Below are 19,994 nucleotides of genomic sequence, written 5' to 3' on the forward strand. Positions count from 1 at the left end.
TTTAAACTGTTTCTAGCAGTATTTCTTTTTGCTTGTGAATGGAGCCACTGTGGGTTATGTGAATTCCTGCCTCTACTGAGACAGCTGTTCGTTGAGCATGAGGTTCAACTTGGATGCTCCAGGGCCAGATTCTGATGTCCCAATTCCAGCTGTGCCCTTTATGTTAAGAGAGGCTTTGACAGATGTCTTAGTACTACTCTTTCTGTTGACATAATAAAATACAAGGACACACAACTTAAAGGAGAAAGGGTTCATTCTAGAGTGTAGTTCCTGGTGGGGAATCAAGGCAGTAGGAGTTTGAGGCAGCTGGTCACATGCCTAGGAAGAAGAGCAATGAATATCTGTTTGTTGCTTAGATCATTCTCTCTAGTTTATAGTCTAGACTCCTCTGCCCAAAGAATGGTCCTGACAATTAAGATAGATTCTCTAATCTCAATGAACATAATCAAGATAATCACCTGTAAGCATGCAGATAGGTCCATTTCTGTAGAGATTTTAGATTCCGTCAGAGAGACACTAGCCATCATACCACCTCACACAGACTTGCAGGTTGACCTCATGTTTATCAAGTGCATATGAGGTTAGTATCTACCGTGTATGGATGCATGGGAATGAAATGTGCTCGAGGAATGGTGAACACAGATAAGAAGTCTTCTTTTCTTTAGAGTTAAGTGCACGTGGTACTCACCTCTCTTCCTTTGGGGGATGCTCTTTTGCAGTCTGGCGCTATGTGGGAGCTGTGGGGAGCTTCCTCTTCATTTGTATCCAGCTCCTCCTGATTGTGGAGTTTGCACACAAATGGAACAAGAACTGGTATGTGTTTTGTGGCGAGCTCTCCGTTGCCGAGTCAAGAAACTGCTTACCACAGACAAAGGCTCCCCTCTGGGTTACACTCTGTGTGGGCCTTTCCACTTTCTCCTCTCTTCCACTTTCTCCTCTCTGCCCTGCTGTCTTGCTTTACCTTATGTACCTGGCCATGTGGACCCTGTGTGACTGACAGGCCATGTGAACCCTGTGTGACTGACAGGCCGTGTGGACCCTGTGTGACTGACAGGCCGTGTGGGCCGAGTATGTCTGTACCTTGGCCATGCATTGTCTAGGCTCTACTCCTACAAGGTAAAAAGCAAAACAGGCACAAAGGACGCCGTGCTTTAGAGCAGGAGGTCTTCTGTGAAGTCTGGATGAAATAGTTCTCTTGGAAAAAAATTGTCTCTGCTTTGTAAAACATACAGGATCCCTTCATTGGGAAAACTTGCAGCCTGCTTTAGGAAGTTGTCTTGCCTGTAAAATGGTAACCCCTTAGTGCCTTGAAAACAGAATTCACATCCCAGGCCAAGGACCTATCAATAACAACCATCCAGCCCTTCTGCTAAGGCCATGTTGACTCTGGGGTGCTGAGCAAAGCACTTCATTGCTCTGGTTTGTTTGCTTGTCTGTCTGTCTATTTGTCTGTTTGTTTGGTGGTGTTGGTGATCTGTCTGGGTCTCTTGGATACCAGGCTGGTGTTTGCCACTGAGCTGACTTTATTCTTCAAGTAATTCTCTTTTATACCTAATAATGCATTATCTCTGTCTGTCTATCTGTTTCTGTCTGTCTCTGCAGTGCAGGCTTGTTGTGACTAATGATCTCTTCTCTGCCTCCTGAATACTAGGATTCTAGGCATATATAAACTGTGGCTGCTATTTTATAGATTTTTCTAGGTATCATTTTATTTTATACTCTATGTTGGCAAAAAGAAAACAAACCCACAATAATGCCATATGAGTGTGTATTTTTATGTTGAGTAAGATGAAACATTGTCCAAACTATCTTAGTACTTTTTATTTTTAATACATTCTTCAGCTTCAACATTACTCTGCTTTTTTTCTTAAAGATAATAATGAGATGACATGGTAGCTTTGGGGATGCCATTTTATTACTTTGTGAATATTAGATTAAGTACAGCTAGGTAGGACCAGATTTTAAATGTTGGGGCTAGAGAGATGGCTCAGTGGTTCCGAGTGCTTGATGCCCTTCTGGAAGATCCAAGTGTGGTTCCCAGCACCCATACCAGGCAGCTAACACCGTCAGCTCCAGCAGATTATTGGATTCACTTGTGTGCATGTGCGTGTGCGTGTGCACACATACAAGTAAAGTGGTTTACACCACTTTGGTCCCACAGATAACGTTACTGGTGTGCTTAGGTGTCTCATCTCTGCAGTCACAGGTCTTCAGATTGACTTGTGACTTGCTCTCTACATTTTGAGTCACCCTTAAAATGTAGTGATCTGTGCTGTCGCCTCTTCTGTAGGTCAAGTTTTGAGGTGGTAGAGTTTTCTTAAAGATCAGCTAAGGACTGCTGTAGTTTTGTTTGGCCCTATGTCCTTGTGTGTGTAGAAGACTCCACAATAAGTTCAAATGCATTGCAACTGATGGGTATCTCTTTCTCCAGCAACTCTTAATGCCGTGCCATCAGAGTGATGTCTAATAGACAAGATCAAGACTCCCTCTAAAAGTTCTGCAGGTTGTATTTATGCCGTGTGTTTTATGGTAACATAGTAGAGCCTTGGGCACAGAATCCTGGTTTGTGCCTTACACAGCACGTCCTCGGGCCTGTTTGTGTTTCTCCCTCCTTCAGTCCAATTGATTCTTGAGCCAGTTTTTCTGGTACTGATTATTAATGCCAAAGTTTACTGGGCCCTTTGGAAGGGTTTGGTCACTTGGAAAACTTTGTAGTTCCTTAGGAGCTTTGCAGCCGAGCTTGAGAAATGGTGCTACAGCAGCTGAGAGCACTCACTGCTCCTTCCAGGGCCCCCGACTTCAGTTCCTAGTACCCATAGGTGGCAGCTTGCAGCTGCTGGTTTTGAGGCTAGAATCCCCACAGAGATGGCTTGTCAACCTAAAACTAATACTGGTGGGGGGGGGGGTGGGGGGAGGAGAGCACTCACTGACACTGTTTTCTCTCTCTTAACTTTTCAGCTGCTCCCCTCCTTCGTGTGTGTGTGTGTGTGTGTGTGTGTGTGTGTGTGTGTGTGTGTGTGTGTGTTTTAAGTAGACTTGATTCAGGGCTGACCCAGAAAATTACAATTACTGATTTTAGTGAACAAATTACTAGATGGCACTTTTTCTTTCTTTCTTGTCTTTAATTTCATTTTTAAATATATCAAGAGTGAAGATCCCCAAAGCTACGAGGTAAACATGCCATGCATGGATCTGCAGATCAGCTGAACAGAGATTATTGTCCTTCCCATTCTGGAATGTCACTTAGAGAAATGTTTCCTGGCGTCTCTGACCCCAGACTTTCAGATTTTATACTGTAAAATGGTGTGCTTTGTTGGATTGGATGTTTAGTAGTTGTGGTTTTATTTTATTTTTGCTTTTTAACTCCAGTTCACAATTTTACATGTCATTTCTGTATCACAGTTGAAATCCCGGAAGGTACAGGTGCTGGCCAGATGGCTCACTTGGTAAAGGCACTTGCTATTAGGCCTGGTGACCTGAGCTTAATCCCTGGAATCCATGTGGTGAAAAGAAGGAACTTCCATAGTTTGCACCCTGACCTCCACACATGTGCCGAGGCACACGCACACCTCCCGCCCCACAGGCCTCCCCTCCATAACTAACTAACTGTGATGTGATAGCAGACAGATCGTGTGGTCAGGTGTTGCTAGTGAGAATTGATGTTGAAAGCATTTGAGATTTTAAATTTGCCTTTGTTAGGTTAGTTTGGCCCTGCCTCTCACTGAGCCCGGGGCCCAGCCAGCTTCCCAGCCTGGGGTCCTCTTCCATTATGTCTGTAGACTCTCCTGAAGCCTGCTGTCGGGAGTACAGGTGAAGCCAGGGCAGCACAAACAGCGGCCTCTTTGGTAACTTTGCTGTCCTGTGTTATTTCTTTACAGTATTCTCAGCGAGTGTCTCTCACTCCTACACAATGGCCATAAGTCAGGGTATAGGCCCTGGCCTGCTCTGCAAAGCTGATAGTGTCATAATGGAGAAGCAGAGAAGTAGATAGTCAACACAGAAGCATGCGGTTATATAAAGGGCTTGTTGCTGCAAAATATGCTGCAAAGCATGCAGGGAACAGGCTGTCATGTGAGAGAACCTGCTCAGACTCAAGCTTGCTGGCTTGTGTAAGGAACAGAGGGACTTCACAGTCCTGTGAAGGCCTCCCCTGCCCTCAGGGCATTGCCCCTGCTAGGCCAGTACTTTATCACTTGGTTGCATTTCCAGACTTGAGCTTTGGTTTTGAAGAGAAATGTTGGGAGAGTAGAAGAGTTTTGAAGGGAAGAATATAACTGAATTTTTCTTAATTTAAAGAGCAAAAGATTAGAGAGGTCCACAGGTTCAAGCTGAGGAAGCTTCTGTGAGGTGACCTGAACTTCTGAAGAAGAGTAGAGCCTGAAGTCTGTTTGCAATGGTGCTCAGATTCTGGTAAAATTTGAACAGAGTTTGAGTCTAGGTGGGTCTGGAGGTGGGGAGAGAGTGCCTGCGGGCCTTGTGTTTTCTGTTTCTGCCCTTGTTCTCTCAATAGTAAGAGTGTGGTTACCATTTTCTGAGGTAGAGGAGAGGGCTGAACATGGGAGAAGGATGAGGAAGATGAGTCTGAGCTCAGGAGAGAGGCGAGGGCCGAATACTTAACTTGCACTGCCAATGCAGTTGAAACTCCCTCACCTGCTAAGATCACCTCAAGAAGCAAAGGCTGGCACACCAGACCCTGTCCCTCCTGCAGTCTCTGCTACATTGTGTGTGTCCTTCATGCTGTTTCCTTGTTGTTGCTCGAATTTTGTTCCCAAAGTCCTTCTTTCTCATTTCCTCTGTGTGCCTCTCACATGGGATAATTCTGAGGCCACCAGAGAGCCTGGCTTGGCGTCAGGACTACAATGGCCATTATCATCTTGGCCTTTCCACCCTGTTTCTCTGTCTCTGCAAGAGTAACCTTTCCATTGTGAAAGTCTCTTGGCTGTGTCGTTTGAACATCTTCCAGCACTCGGGAAACATTAAGCACACACTTCTCCGAAGGCCGAGAGAGCATGGTCGTAGGAGTGTGATTGCTCACACCGAGAGCAGCCGAATCATGAGGCAGATGACAGTCATCGTGTCCTCCAGCTTAGCATTTATAAACACCCTCTTCTTAACAATTCCTGTGAATTATATCACCACTAATCTTTCTCGTTTCTTTATTAATATTTATAAAAATTGCAAAGCAGATTTCTCGTTAAGTTTCTTTATGGTATGTCCTGTAGAGCTTCCCTTCCCTTTGTGTGTGCATGTGTGTCCATATTCATGCTTATACGGGTGAACACATTTGTGCACGCATGTGAAAGCCAGAGAATATAACTTCAGTTGTCATTCTTCAGATACTGTCCGCCTTTTGGGCTGCAACTCTCCAAGTAGGCCAGGCTAGATGGCCAGGGCACATCAGGATCTGCCTGTTCCTACCTCTGCAGTGCAATCAGGCAGGCACACACCACTGTGCACAGCTTTTTACATGACACTCAGCTTCTCATGCTATCTCCTGAGCTGGGCAGTACAGCTTTTCTTTTCCTGACTTTAAAGATTGATTACATTATGTGTATGGGAGTATATACATGTGAGTGCAAGCACCTCTGGAGGCATTGGATTCCTGGTTCTGGAGTTATAGGTTATAGGCACTTGTGAGCTGCATGATGTCATTGCTTGGACCTGAACTCAGGTCTTCTGCAAGAGCAGTAAATGCTCTTAGCCACTGAGCCATCTCTCCAGCTCCTCTTTCCCTGATTCTACTCACTGTAATGTTTCTCCCTTAGTATTTCCTCAGTTTGGAGAGCTGGTCCTGATGCAGGCTCTTGTTTTCAGCACAGAGAGAAGAAACATACTAGGGTGACCAGGCTTCTTTGAGTAGAGCTGTTTGCTTTTCCTCTAAGTGAAGGTGATCTCAGAGGGGCTGCTGGCAGCACATGGAGAGTGAGACCACAGCAACTCCAGGCTCTGCGCTCCCAGAGAAAGCTCAAAGCCAACTCTACTTAATTACCATCTTTGCCTCATGCCTCAGTGCAGCCACTATGTTCCCCAGGGCCATCAGCATCAGAGTGGATGGAGCAGCGCTAGGCTAAAGCTGATGGATGGACTTTTTAGCTGATGAACATCCTTGGGTCAGGAGAGTAAACTCATGTTTAGAGATAATTCTAAGCCAGCAAGCCTGCATAATCGTGAGAACTTTCTAGCTGAGGCAGAGTGTAGTCATTGCTAAAAGTGCCTTCTGATCTGTGGTTCCAGGGTCTCTGCTGGGGGCCAGTCCTGCCAGCCAGTATCTGAGGGATGGAAGACTGCAGAGAATGGGGCCCTTCACTGACCTGTTTTCTCTCCCTTCCACCTCACCTCCTTCCTTCTCGGAGAAACAGGACTGCAGGCACCGTCCGTAATAAGCTGTGGTTTGCCTCCCTGTCCCTGGCGACGCTCATCATGTATTCCGTTGCTGTTGGAGGCTTGGCTTTGATGGCGGTGTTTTACACACAGTGGGATGACTGCATGGACAACAAGATTCTCCTGGGAGTACATGGCGGCCTATGCGTGCTAATCTCTCTGGCAGCCATCTCGCCCTGTGTCCAGAATCGTAAGCATGGGTTTTCTTCTTCTATATGTTTTTCCTTTGTGATTTTTTAACAAACCCAGTGGGTTTCTTTAAAAGCCCAAGTCATTCTTTAACTTCCTGTGGATGGGATTCAAGCCTCCTCTTCATATTCCATGCTAATTTGGAGATGGTAACTAGGTTTACTTGGTATCCAGAAATAGCTGAACTTAAACCAATAATAGAAAGATAGACAGTGCACACAGGAAACCTTTAAGTGGGAAATGTGCTCCTTTAATCTCTGTTAAGCAAGAGATATATAAATTCAGCTTGTTGTGTCCTCGTGAAATTTGAATGGCAGGGCCCAGAGTTGCTGTTTCTGGGATTGTCTTAGGTGACTAGCAACCCGACTAAGACAGGAAGCAGGAAATCCTATCTTGGTTGCTTCCAGTCTCATGGCCATAGTGTATTTACTGAAGTCAGCAGAACTATGTGATCTTGGCCTTGCTTCGGCTGTCATGAGAGTACAGACTACAAGTGGGGGGTTTTAACACCTTAGAAAGTGGAGCTGTGAATTGTTACTAATAAACTATGACAACTTAAGAAAGTGTGCTGGAGACATGCTGTCTTCAGAGGTGTAAGAATGTCCCCAGTGTGGTGTTGATTGAAGGATCTTACTCCATGCACATGCCATTCTGATTTCTGGATAGGAAAAGGAAATATGGACAATAAATGTATAGCCCCTTTGAATCTCTTTCTAAAAAGCATTCCTGTAACTGCAGTGTGTGGGAAATGGAAGCTGGAAGATCAGAAATTAAGAGCCAGCCTTGACTACATAGGTTTGAGGCCAGCCTGGGCTACGTGAGACTCCTCCCCTTTAAGGAAAAAAGGCAGCATTGAGTACAAATAATTTTAGCAGGACTAAGACATTTTCCACGCTAAGTTTTTAAATGCATTACAGAAATTGATACGATTATTCTCCTAGTTCCTGCAGTTGACGAGTAAAGAATTTCCTAAAACAAACTATTGTTAAGCTGACTAAAATTTTTGGGGGGTGAGATTAATCCCACCTTCTGAAACAGCCGTAACATTGTGATTAATGACATTGTTCTGAGGGTGTCTTGTTCCCATTGCAGACAGCAGCATTAGGACAGCCTGTTATAGTACTTCTACTGATAATTACCATTGAATAATGGCAATTTAAGGAGAAATTTAACCAGGAGGAAGGTTGAATCCTTTCATGTCAGCAAGGGGTGAAAATTTCAGCAAAGAGAGATCCTTTCTCACTGGATTCCGTAGTTGTTCCAGATGATTCCAGCACTAAGTTGTCATTTAAATATTGTACTTGAAGTCCCTCTCCCAGTGAATGCCTGTCCCACAGCTTCCCTTGTTAGCCTAGACCAGGTCTTGTACTTAGTGTGGCCAAGAGTGGTTTCAGTTTTGGTGGGGTTTGTTTTGTCTTGTTTTTTCTCTTGACAGCTCAGCGCTTGTGTTCCATGGATTGTCTAATGACCTTGTACAATCTACAGTGAATGTTCCGTGAAATTTGTCTATTGCACCAAACTAAATGATGATGGCTATTTTCTTTTTCTGATCTTGTAATTTATGAACTAATGTTATAAACTTCATAGGGAGAGGGGCAGAGAGATGGCTCAGCTAGTGAAGGTGTTTGCTGATAAGTCTGATAACCTGAGTCCAATCCCTTAGACAGAAAGAACTGACTCCTGCAAATTGTTCTCTGACATCCACACATGCTATGGCATTTGTGCAAATACATACATACATACATACATACATACATACATGCAATTGAAAAAACACTCAGGGATCTAGGCAGTATGTTGAAATATGTTATAGGTTTTGGAGAGTTGTTTATGGAGAAGTAGGGTAGATTTTGTTATCTTTAAAATAGCATGAATAGGGTAGGCATATTCCCTACCCAATATTAGACTTTTTTTTCTGGGACAAACACTTCATTAGGTTCCCTTTTCTCTAGTAAAGGTGGGTGTCCAAGTTTAAGGAGCATCATCCATTGGCTGGAGGTGGGCCTGGGGGTGGCATAAGGGTTCCATTTAGAGTATAATGTCTTGCTACCAGGACTTTGAGCCTGTCTTCTGTCTGTCTGTTGTTCCTAGGACAGCCACACTCTGGGCTGCTGCAGTCAGGGCTCATAAGCTGTTATGTCACCTACCTCACCTTCTCAGCACTGACCAGCAAGCCTGGGAAAAAAGGTAAGCAGCTCTGTTCAGAAGTGGGTGCTGACAGTGTACATGTCTTTATGCCCTAGAACTGAACTGTTACTGAGCTATGGAGGGTTCGGGAATTCAGAGAAGCAAGGTGATCTGTGCTTTGTCATTAAATAAAGCCTTTAACAGCAGAAATAAAAATTTCTCCTCTTACAACATTTTTTTAATCGTGTGTGTATGTGTATGTGTACATGCATATGTGAGTATAGGTACCCCAGGAGTCCAGAAGAGGGCGTATGATCCTCCAGAGCATAATTGCAGGCCACTGTGAGCCACCTGACATGAGTTCAAGAACAGCAAGGCCCATTAAGCTCTGAGCCCCCTTTCCAGCCCCCAGCATTCCAGTTTTGAGTCTTCCTACTGTGCAGAAAAGACATGAGCAGAGATGAGCTTCTGCAGCTATGTTTAGGCCTCTGCTTCATTCTGTTGTTCTGCTCTGGCGGGAACCACTTTATTTTATTGTTTTATTGGCTTCGTTTGGTTTTGAGTTTTGTTTGTTACTTTCCTAAGTCAGGAGGTTATTCCCCGACACTGAGAGGGATGGGAAGAGCAAAGGTGAGGGAAACAGAAGACATAGTTGGAACCTGGATCTGTCACTGGCTGGCAGGCAGTCTCAGCGCTTGTCGTAGATGACATTTAACAGAGACAGCAGGATGTAGAGCAAGGAACCAGACTGAGCTCTGTCCAGTGTGTGGTTTTAATAAGGCAGTGCAATGTTGATGGTGTGTGCACCACTCAGAACAGTAGTTGGCACATGGCAGGTGCTGTGAGGTGTGACCTTTTATGTGTGTGAAAACAGTAATCATTTTGAAAGTTTTTAGAGGCAGTGTTATATATTCCTGGCTGATCAAGAACTCCCTTTTTTTGACCAGGATAGACTCAAAAGCACAGGAATCAACCCATCTCTGCTCCCTAAGTGTTGGGACTGAAGGCCACCACACCAGTAAAAAATTAATCTATAAACGAAATATTACATTCTAGAGTCCCCAAATTTTTACATTTTATCTTTATCACTTTTGTGATACATAAGGTGTACATGTATATTTACATATATGCATATGCATACAGGTATATGAATGTGAATGTTCAGGTATCTTTGATCTGGAAACTTACTATATATCCCAGGCTGGCCTTGAACTTGCAGTTTTTCTAACTTGGCCTCCTAAGAGCTGGGATTATTGATCCATGCCACCATGTTCAGCTAGGGTCTCATCTTCATAGTTATAGTGGGAAGTAGTAATTGGAGGTTTTACAGTATGTTTGGCTTATCCCAAGTTTAATTACACACATAAAAGCTCAATCGTGACCCAGCTTACCCCAGGTCTTAACATTGTCTAATGAAAATTTTGTTCACAGAATTTTTTTAAAATAGCAAGTATTGCTTTAAAAAAAACAGTAAAACACTTTAATTTTAATTTTAATTTTAAGTAGTAAATACAAATTTTATATTTCATTCCCATCTTACAAAAATCATTCCTCCACTGGCCTAAAAAAGAAAGGGTTTTAAATAAACAACAGCTGACATGGGTCTATTTAGTCCTTCAAGGTGAACTCCAGTGACAATTCCAGTTTAGCTTCAAACAGAAAGTGTGTTTGTAGAACAATTAATATACTTCATGTTTTGGGTCAAATTGGCAGTAAGATTTAGTTAGATACTCACGATTGAAGCACCATGGTTTTTAAAAAAGCAGGTTGCTACTGAGAGAGATATTGTAGAGACATATCTAGCTTCTTGATTTATTTCTTTGAAATTTTAGACGACTTCAGATGGTTCCCAGGTCACAGTCTGAAAGAAGCCATGTTTCTTATGTCTGTAGTAGTCTGTCTTCCCTGGTTCAGGAACCCACTACACTGTCTCTAAGTGGGCTTCACACCAGGGGACCTGTGCTCTACCCCTCTCTGAAGAGGCTTTGGATCTAGTCAGAAAGAAAACATCATCGTCATAATTAAAAACAGTGGATTTAGTATAAAAGAAGCAAGGATGACTACGCCCTGAGTCTTCACACCCTCCAATGCTTAAGTAGAATGGGGGTGGGGCTGGCCCTTATTCCTCATGTGTGCTGATGTGGGAGAGCAGTGTTTTGAACTAGCAAAATGCAGTCTGTGCAGAATCAGACTATAGAGTAGAAGTCCCCAGTGTGAAGGACTCAGTGTTGGGAGGAGTCATGCCAGTGCTACCTGCATCTTCCCAGACGGATGCTGTATGCACAGTAGACCTTTCTCTAACATGACTGTGTTTGCTTTGTGTTATTTACAAGTCCTAGATGAACACGGGAAGAATGTTACCATATGTGTGCCTGACTTTGGTCAAGACCTGCATAGAGATGAAAACATGGTGACCTGGCTGGGCACCCTTCTTTTAATTGTGTGCATCTCATATTCATGGTAAGTCCCAGGAGTTACTGACTTCCAGGCTTTAAAATGAAAGGGACAGAGTTATTTAAGTTCCAGTCCCTGTCCACAGGAGAAAACTAGCGGGAAGAGCAGTGTTGCTGCATGGCCTCCTGTGTGAAGTTCATGTGCTCGTTACTCCACTGCAGGGGGCAAATTGAATAGATGCATGTTTTGTTTAAAAAACCGTTTTGGAGATGAGTTGCTATGGCATCGTTGAAGAGTAAGGGAACATACAGTGAGGATGATGAAAATGCACTGGATGCTGGAGTGTTGTGGCAAAACTCTAGTCCAAGGGGGTAGCATTTGTTTTGTTATCACTGGAGAGAGAACCTGGGTGTTCTGTGGATGGTCCAGTAAAGCCAGGCAGTGTCTTTGGCTGTGCTGAAACCTGTGGAGCTAGGAAGTAGGCCAGGCCACATCGCCCAGGTCGTGGGATATGTGTAATGTAAGCATGCTGATGCACATGCCTGTGCCAGAGGAGACTCCACTTCAAAACACTTCAGAGATCCCTGGAGGGAAAAGTCAATGGTTGCTTACCTATTCTGGGAACATATTTTACTGTAACGAGGCTTCCTTTGAACAGGAGCCTTTTCAGAGCTGGGTTTTACTTCAGAATGTTTTATGTCTTGTTTCTGTGTGTAGAAATTCAACTTGTCATGGGCATGTTATAATTTTCCTCTTGGTGAAACTAAACAATCCTGGTGGTGACAGTCTGTGTAAATACAGTGTCTAAGAACACTGAAAGGCTCTCTAAGGTCCTGATGAGAGGAAGGGCCAGCCAGGAAGGGCCTCCACGCTGCAGAGGGTTTACTCAGAACTGTGACTAGCCAGAAAATGTTCGCTCTTGTGTCGTGTGGCTAAAGTGATGGTTTTCTAACGCTGCTCCTCAGTCTGCCTATGCCATGTGACAGTCTTTCCCTTAGGTCAGAAGGGACCTTGGTGGTTGTCCCTTCTGACACTTAATTACTTCACTTGTCTACTTAGTACCGGCTATACTGAAACAGAGAGGTGAGGGGAGATGTCTCAATCAGTAAAGGGTTTGCTGTGTAAGTTCAAAGATCTAAAGTCAGATCTCCGGTACCCACGATAAAAGCTGAGCTTTGTCACCCACGCGTTAACCGTAGTGCTGGGTTGTGGACAGGTGGAGCCCAACTTGATGACCAGCCAACCTAGCCAGCGAGCTCCAGATTCGGTGAGGGATCTTGTCTCAAGAGAGTAAGGCAGGAGAGATTGAGGAAGATACCCAGTATGTGCTGGCCTCTCCAAGCTCACACATGTATGTGTGCATGCACACACACAGACATATACAAAATTAAAAAGAAACAGTGAGGAGCATTCAAGTCTGTGTCCATTTGCAGTGAGCCTGTACCTCATGCAGCCATTTTCCCTGCTGGCTAGTTGATCATCAGCTTGAAACAAGCCAGGGTAATCTGAAAAAAAGGAACTTGAAGAAAACGACACCATCTGATTGGCCTATGGTCTAGCCTTAGGTTCATTTTCTTGATTAATGGTTGACTTACAAGGGCCTAGTTCACTTTTGGTCCGTGCCATCCCTGGGCAGCTAGCTGAAGTAGAGAGAAGGTTGAGCAAGCCATGAGGGGCCAACAGGTAAGCTGTGCTCCTCCATGGCAAGCAGTGCTCCTCTGGGGTCTCAGCTTCAGTTTTTGTTGTAACTAACATCTGTAGCAACTCCAAGGAATCTGACACCCTCTTCTGGACTCTCGATCCTGCACACACATGCTATACAGACGTACATGCAAGCAAAAGTTTCATACACATAAAATGAGAATATTGGTCAGTCAGGAGAGAAATAGGTTATAAAGATCATTTCTTTAAAAAATCAAATATACTTGTGTTTATAAAAATTCCCAGGAGGAGGACTGGAGAGGTTACTTAGTGGTTAGAGCACTTGATACTATTGCAGAGGCCCCAGGTTCAGTTCCCAGCACCCACATGGCAGCTCACAAACATGTATAACTCCTGTTCTAATGTTCTTTCCTCTGTGGCCACCAGACATACATGTGATGCACAGGTATAATATATAAACACTCATATACATAAAATACATCTTTAAAAAAAGAAGCAAACAAACCCAGAAACTCCCAGGAAGAGACAGCCAGAGTTGCGGTATTAATGGCCTTAGAGAGAACTAGCAGTTCCCTTCGTTTTAGGTGTTTGGTGTTTTGGTTTGTGTGCTCATTTGCAGTGAGGTACAGTTCCTTTTTTGGGGCATTATCAGAAGAAATTATAAAGATATTTAACAAAATAAAATACTGGTCTTTGAAAGTCATCTCCAGTAAAGCTGGAGGGAAAGTGGTTGTTCCTTAGCTAGCCTGGGGTTTAGATTTGCTGCGGCCACTAGTGGGGTGCACTGCATACATTGACAGTTGTTGCGGGGTGTCTCACAGTGTGGAATGTGACACTGACAGTTGTGGGGGTGTCTCACAGTGTGGAATGTTTACCCATTCAGATAGTTTCCTGCTTCTAAGAGTTGTAATGACTCACTTTTACAGCTTAGGTATGTTGGTGTGTGCCTTTAATCCCAGCTAAAATGGGAGACTGAGGCAGGAGGATCACAAGTCTGAGGCTAGCCTCAGCAGTTTAGAAAACTCTAGTTTTGTTTATGTCACTTTTAGGACTGGGAGTGTGGCTCAGTGGCAGAGGCACGCACACAGGTGTATGCAGACAGACAGACAGACAGACAGACAGACAGATGCGCGCAAGTGCGCACGCACACACAAGCAGTAAGAGGAACTCAAGTTAAAGGCCACTTCCAGTGAGCCCATAAAGCCACCATGACTTAGCACACAGCCTTTGTGAGGATCTGGGTTTAAAAGCCCCAACCCACCCAAGGAAAAAAGAAGCACTTTTAGTTTTGTGCTTAGCTTGGTGGAAATGAATTTGCCTACCATTCTACATGTATAAAATCCTAGGTCTAATTCCTAGCATTATACAAACAAAACAACAAAAGCCAAGCATTAAACAGAAAGATTACATTTTCAAGAGATAGTCTGAGAATTGTGGCATCACAGTGGAGGTTGGCAGAGCGCAGTTTGATATTCCCCAAAGACATTAATTTTCCAAGCCGACAGCTGCTATTTAGAAATCTGTCTAAATGCCAACAGCAAACGTTTTCTGAATGCTGGTAATTAAACTGCAGAAGTGTAATGGCCAGTGGAATGCCGGGACAAAGCAGCAGCCTGCACAGGGTGTAACCTGCTGCTCGTGGGTGCCTCTGTAGCACGCAGGCTTGAGCTGGCCAAGCATCATGTGGGGGTCTGGAGATTGATGCTTCCTGGAATCACCCCTTGCAGCACCAGGAGGAGTCAGCTTGGAGAATGTTAGAAACAAATGGTTTGGCTTCAAGATCACAGGGGTCTGAGTTCAGACTTCATGGGGCCTTGAAGAAAGGACCTGCTGCTAAGGGAAGGTACCAATAACATTAAGGGTTTTCTTCTCTTTCCAGAGTTTACATTAAAGAAGCATGAGAGGCTGGGGAGTGTTCTCAAATGAGGCCACAGTGTCTGCAGAGAGGCTGTTATTTGAATGATTGTAGGAATGGTTAATTTCTTGGTGGAAACTGTACAGACTAGAGCACCAGATTATAAGAGTTAAAAATCACCAGTGTTCCATGTAAGACCCAGGATTGTCTGGGGTGACATTTTGTAATTGAAAATTTGGCTCCCTTCGCTCCTCTCAGTTCTCTGGAGGATCTTTGTCTCCCAAATACTTCCTTAGGTGCCATGGCTGCCCTGAGTCCTCAGGGAACTTGCTCTGTGTTGTCTTGTCCAAGTCTCGCTTCCTGGCAATGTTCTCTCTAGAACCCCTGTGAAGGAGCATCCCAGCCAGGACCCCATCTGCCAGAGTTTTCTAAGCGTTTGCTCTGTTGGTCCAGCCGCCCCCACCTTCTCCTGAAACCTGTGACAAAATCTACCACCCAGTGGACATAACTGGACATAACAAGGCCTCTAACTCCTTCCTTGGGATTGCTATTTTATTTCCAGCTGAAGCTATCAAAGTGGATTGGACCCTGGAGGCCTTTGTCCTTGTGAAGAGTGGAGTATGTTCCTGCAACTCTTTACCTCAATCTCAGGAAACTTGGGCTGAGCCTCCTTTGTTAGCCATGTAGAGAGATGACATTTACATAGTTACTGGTTTATTATCACTAGGATGAAACACCTGATCAAAAAAGTCTTAAGGGAGGAGAGATTTATTTTGCCTCATTATTCCCAAGAGGCTTCTGGATTGTTTTCTGTTACCACGATTTAAAAAAAAAAAAAAAATACAAAACATGGCTGTACTGATTAGACACAGGTAGTCATTTGGAAAGACGGAACCTCAGTTGAGAAAATGTCTTCATCAGATTGGCCTGTGGACAGGCCTGTGGTGCATTTCCTATATAGATAATGATATGAGAGCTTATTGTAGGCAGTATCACCCCTGGGCAGGTGGTCCTGGGGACTATAAGAAGGTAAACTGAGCAAGTCCAGAAGAACAAGGTAGTAAGGAGCCCCCCTTTGCACATGCTCTTACCTCAAGGTTCCTGCCTTGTTTGTTTCCCGCCCCAGCTTGCTTCAGTGACACAGTGATCTGAAACCTGAAATAAGCCTTCCCCTCCAAGTTGCTTTTGAGTGTGTTTTATCTCAGCAATGGAAATGCCAACTACAACAGTGACCAGATAAATGGAGAAGGGTTTGTTTCACCTTACAGTTTGTAACCTGTCCTAAGAGGAGGGCAGGGCAGGAACACATGGAAGGAACCCGAAGGCAGGGGCTGAAACAGAGACCATAGGAGGATGCTGTTTACTAGCTTGCTTGCTGTTTTCTTGTACTACCCAGAGCCACCTGCCTCAGGGGTAGCACTACCTACAGTGGCTTGGGTCCTCCTACATTAATCAATTTAAGCTTTGAGCACTAATGGTCTTTCTAGCCCAAAGTTCCTGAATATTTCACAACCCTTCCCAGAGAACATGGTCAGGTCTGTCACAGCAATAGCCAAGTCTCTGGTACCAATTTCTGTTCTAGTTGCTTTCTATTGTGACAGAGATGCCAGGATGCTAAGCTGAGTGACCTACACATATAGCATTTGTGTTATAAAGTATTCCTTGCCTATTTTCATTTTAGTTAGGCTTAAGAGAAAAGAAATAACCTTTAGTCTTTAAGCCACCTAGGAAAATACACATTGACTATAAAATGGGAAAGCTAAGAATACATTAAGTGCCGAGCAACTTCCTGGTCAAAACAGGATGTTCACAGCTATACAGCATGCCATGTGGAACGGGGGCATGATGTTCTGGTAAAGACGGTTGGCTTAAGCTGAGAACCAGTGGCAAACTTAGGAGCAGTGTTCTCTCAGCACAGTGTGGGCCTGCCACTCTTCTTTAAGGAGAAAGGAATGGCGGTGGTTTGCTTTTTTTTTTTTTTTCTTTTTCTTTTTTTTTCTTTTAGAAATCCTACCACTGCCTCAGCAACTAGCCAGAACTCTTCATGGCTGTGCATGGAACATGGGGTGGCCTCCCCTGGCTGCCACAGAATTCTGGTCTTCTTTGAATCACTAATCACATAGCTCTGTAGGAACATGGTTGCTTTTTGTCACACAAAGGCTGGAGGTATGCATGGGTTGTGTCCTGGGTCTGTTCTGTCCATTTTCTAGTATGAATAGAAAGGTCTGTGATTTCCAAAAGCAAAGTCGGGTATTCTCTTGGATTTTCTGGGACCCATGGGACTTAGGATAACTCCACAGTGAACTAAAGCAGGTGCTCAGGTGGCACTTGCACTGTGCACTGATCTGACAATATGGCAGAAGTTGGGGTATTGCAGTGATTTCTAGAGAGAAGGGAAGGAAGGCAGTGTTTTGGTGGATATGTGAATGATTACAAGGAACAGCTGTATAGCATTACTGTTTTCTGAATAGTGACAGATTGCATCACCTGGGGCTGCTGTCTCTCTCCCCAGCCTTGCTTTACCACAGGGTATGGTGGCTGACATCTGTAATTCCATTACTCAGGATGTTAAGGCAGGAGAATTGCTACAAGTTCAAGGCTAGTATGGACTACATAGTAAGTTTCAGACCAGCAATGGCTGCTTAGTAAGACTGTGCCTAGAATGAATTGAATGGATGGGTGGATGGATGGATGGATGGATGGGTGGGTGGGTGGGTGGGTGGGTCTGGGAACTGCCTTAGTGGGTAAAGTACTTAAAATGCAAGCTCAAAGACCTGAGTTCAAATTTCTAGAACTCACATAAATTCAGACACAGCTCATACTTCTACAGTGAGACAGGTGAGGGGGAGATGGAGAACTTCTGGAAGCTCAACAGAAGACCTGAAACAACATGAGACCCTGTCTCAACCAAAGTGCAGGCAAGGACTTATGCCCACAGCTGTCCTCTTCCTTCACATGGATGCGGTGATACACACATGCATGCATATTACACACAGAGACACACACAGAGGGAGAGAGACAGAGACAGAGGGGGGCACTTTAAGGGTTTACAAAACCATGTTTCCATTAATAGTTTTCATGAGTTTTATGGGAATAGTCTTTTAACTGTGGTTGCATCTACTCTGCATGTAGGAAGCCACTGTCCCTACGGATGAACCGGATGTAAGCAGTTTTAGATATAAAAGGAGGACAGCCTTCCCTATCTTAGTGCTGTCTGATGCTGGGAATTAGGCGTCAGAGGTGCTTGAATCAAAAGGTTTGTCTTTCTAAAACTTTATTCCAAAGAATTTATGGAGTACTGATGGAAATGCTTTTAAAGAGTATTACTCAATTTTCAGCTGAAAACCTCAGATACTAAAATGAAAATTTGAGTTTCCCCATGGAAACTTCCTACTATAGAATAGTATAACTGGCATGCAGAAATCTTAAGTGCATAACCAGATGAGTGTGTTCCTTGGGAACATGGCCACTGGGAAGTTTTTGTCCTCCCCTGACGAGTCACGAAGTGGAGTGGGGCACTTGTGTGCTGGGGTCTGGATCCTGAGGACCTCTTTTCAGGGAGACTTTCTATTGCTTCCCCACAGCCCATTGATACCTTTTCTCCTTGGGCAAGAGACCGAGTGGGAAAGACAAGACCCTGCTGCCTCCTGGTGTTGAGGTTGATTCAGTGGACATGAATCTTAATCTCTGCCTGTCCTAGGAGCCTAACTACATGAGCATCAGCAGTCACTCCTGTGTCCTCATGAACTTGGTTCTATGTGAGGCAGAAGACCTGTCTTTTCACAGAAGAGGCCCTGATGCTCAGAACAGGGGCTGCCACACACAGCACATACAGCCTTTAGGAATTATCTGTATAAAGTTAGACTAAGTGTTGAATATATTTTTGTTTAAAATGCTTCCATGTTTTTATATAAGGGAGAAATGAACACTTTTACCTTTGTCGGTCAATGTTACAGATCATTTTACCTCTCTAGATATGGTGGAAAGGTAGGGAAAAATTTTGAAACAGGGTGTTCTGTAGACCAAGCTGGTCTCAAACTCACTATGTAGTCAAGGATGGCTGTGAATGTCTGATCTTCATACCTCTTCCTTTAAGTTGGGATTACATGTCTTTATAACCACACACAGTTTATGGGGTGCTGGGAACTGAACCCACAGCTTCGGGCATATTATGCAGGCACTCTACTAGCTGAGCTACGCTTCCTGGACTTAACAAACAAAACAAATAACTTTTTGATCTCTAAGTGAGTTGGGTGGGGATAAAGGTGAAGTTATAACGTGAGGAGCAGCAAGAAGCCATGTTGAGAGAAGACTGAAGATACTGCAAACTTGTGGCTGAATAAAATGATTAATGCAGTGTACTTAAAAAGATAGTTGTAGAATCAGCGGTCAAGCTTGACTATCAAGTGGAATATCACAGTAGCTTGTGTTCATCCTTCAGTGCCTGCTGTGAGGGACTGGTTCCAGGATCCTACACTCCCACCCCATATCATCCAACCCTGCCACCGACACCAAATCAAGTTTATATATAAAATGGTATAGTATTTTTACACAAGATCTACACACATCCTCCATATGTGCTGAATTGTTTCTAGGTGGTGTGCCTGATACAGTGTAAATGATGTAATAAACCATTACTTAGGAAGTAAGAGCAAGGGAGAAAGACAGACACACACCTGCCCACCTAGATACCTTTATGCAAAGTAGACATCCATAGATGGAGACACTTTCATGCAAGTGTCAGAGGGCGGGCCAGGCAGGGCAGGGACTGCCCAGAGCTGAGGGCACCGGCAAGCCTTGCAGGCTGCTTTCCCCTCCACTCCAGATGACAGCTTCTCACTGTGCTCTTGGACTTTGCTTTTTCCTAGTTTGACATCGACAACAAGGTCCAGCTCGGATGCTCTGCAGAGGCGATACGGAGCTCCAGAGCTGGAAGTAAGTGCCTGTCCTTTCCTCCCTGGCTTCAGCTCAGGGCCCGGTTCTCAGGGGAGCCTTTGTGCTAGTGTCTTTTTTTTTTTTTTTTTTAATTAAAAGTAAGATTTTCATACAGAATATTCCAATCATGGTGTCTCTTTCCTTCTTTCTCTCCCCCCCTGCCCCCCCTCTCTCCCTTTCTCTCTCCCTCTCTCTGTTCCTCTCAGGAACAAACAAAATAAACAAAACAAAAACCCAAAGCAAACACAGGAAAGAGAAAACACACAAGAAACACAAACAATCGTGGAGACACACGTGCACATATACAAAGCCCATACAAACACAAAATCAGGAACCATAAACAGATGAGCAAACCACGAGTGAGGTAGGAGATGCTCAAATGAGGCGTCTCCAAAATCACCATTGAGTTTGTTTGTGTTGGCCACCTCCGCCTGGGTGTGGGCCTGCCCTT

At 44.3% G+C, this 19,994-nt stretch overlaps 1 protein-coding gene across 1 annotated transcript in view; it reads left to right on the forward strand.

The window, feature by feature from the left end:
* The window catches only part of Serinc5 (serine incorporator 5), an 86,571-nt gene extending 66,917 nt beyond the window's left edge, over positions 1–19,654 (forward strand). Inside the window, exons 5-9 of the mRNA XM_076927142.1 lie at positions 720–813; positions 6,360–6,571; positions 8,662–8,757; positions 11,031–11,157; positions 19,477–19,654. Coding sequence (XP_076783257.1) covers positions 720–813; positions 6,360–6,571; positions 8,662–8,757; positions 11,031–11,157; positions 19,477–19,639 — 692 coding nt within the window. The 3' untranslated portion in view covers positions 19,640–19,654. The remainder of the gene's footprint in view (positions 1–719; positions 814–6,359; positions 6,572–8,661; positions 8,758–11,030; positions 11,158–19,476) is intronic.
* The last annotated feature ends 340 nt before the right edge of the window (positions 19,655–19,994 follow it).

This window comes from Arvicanthis niloticus, chromosome 29 (genome assembly GCF_011762505.2).
Source record: "Arvicanthis niloticus isolate mArvNil1 chromosome 29, mArvNil1.pat.X, whole genome shotgun sequence".
Lineage (NCBI taxonomy): Eukaryota > Metazoa > Chordata > Mammalia > Rodentia > Muridae > Arvicanthis > Arvicanthis niloticus.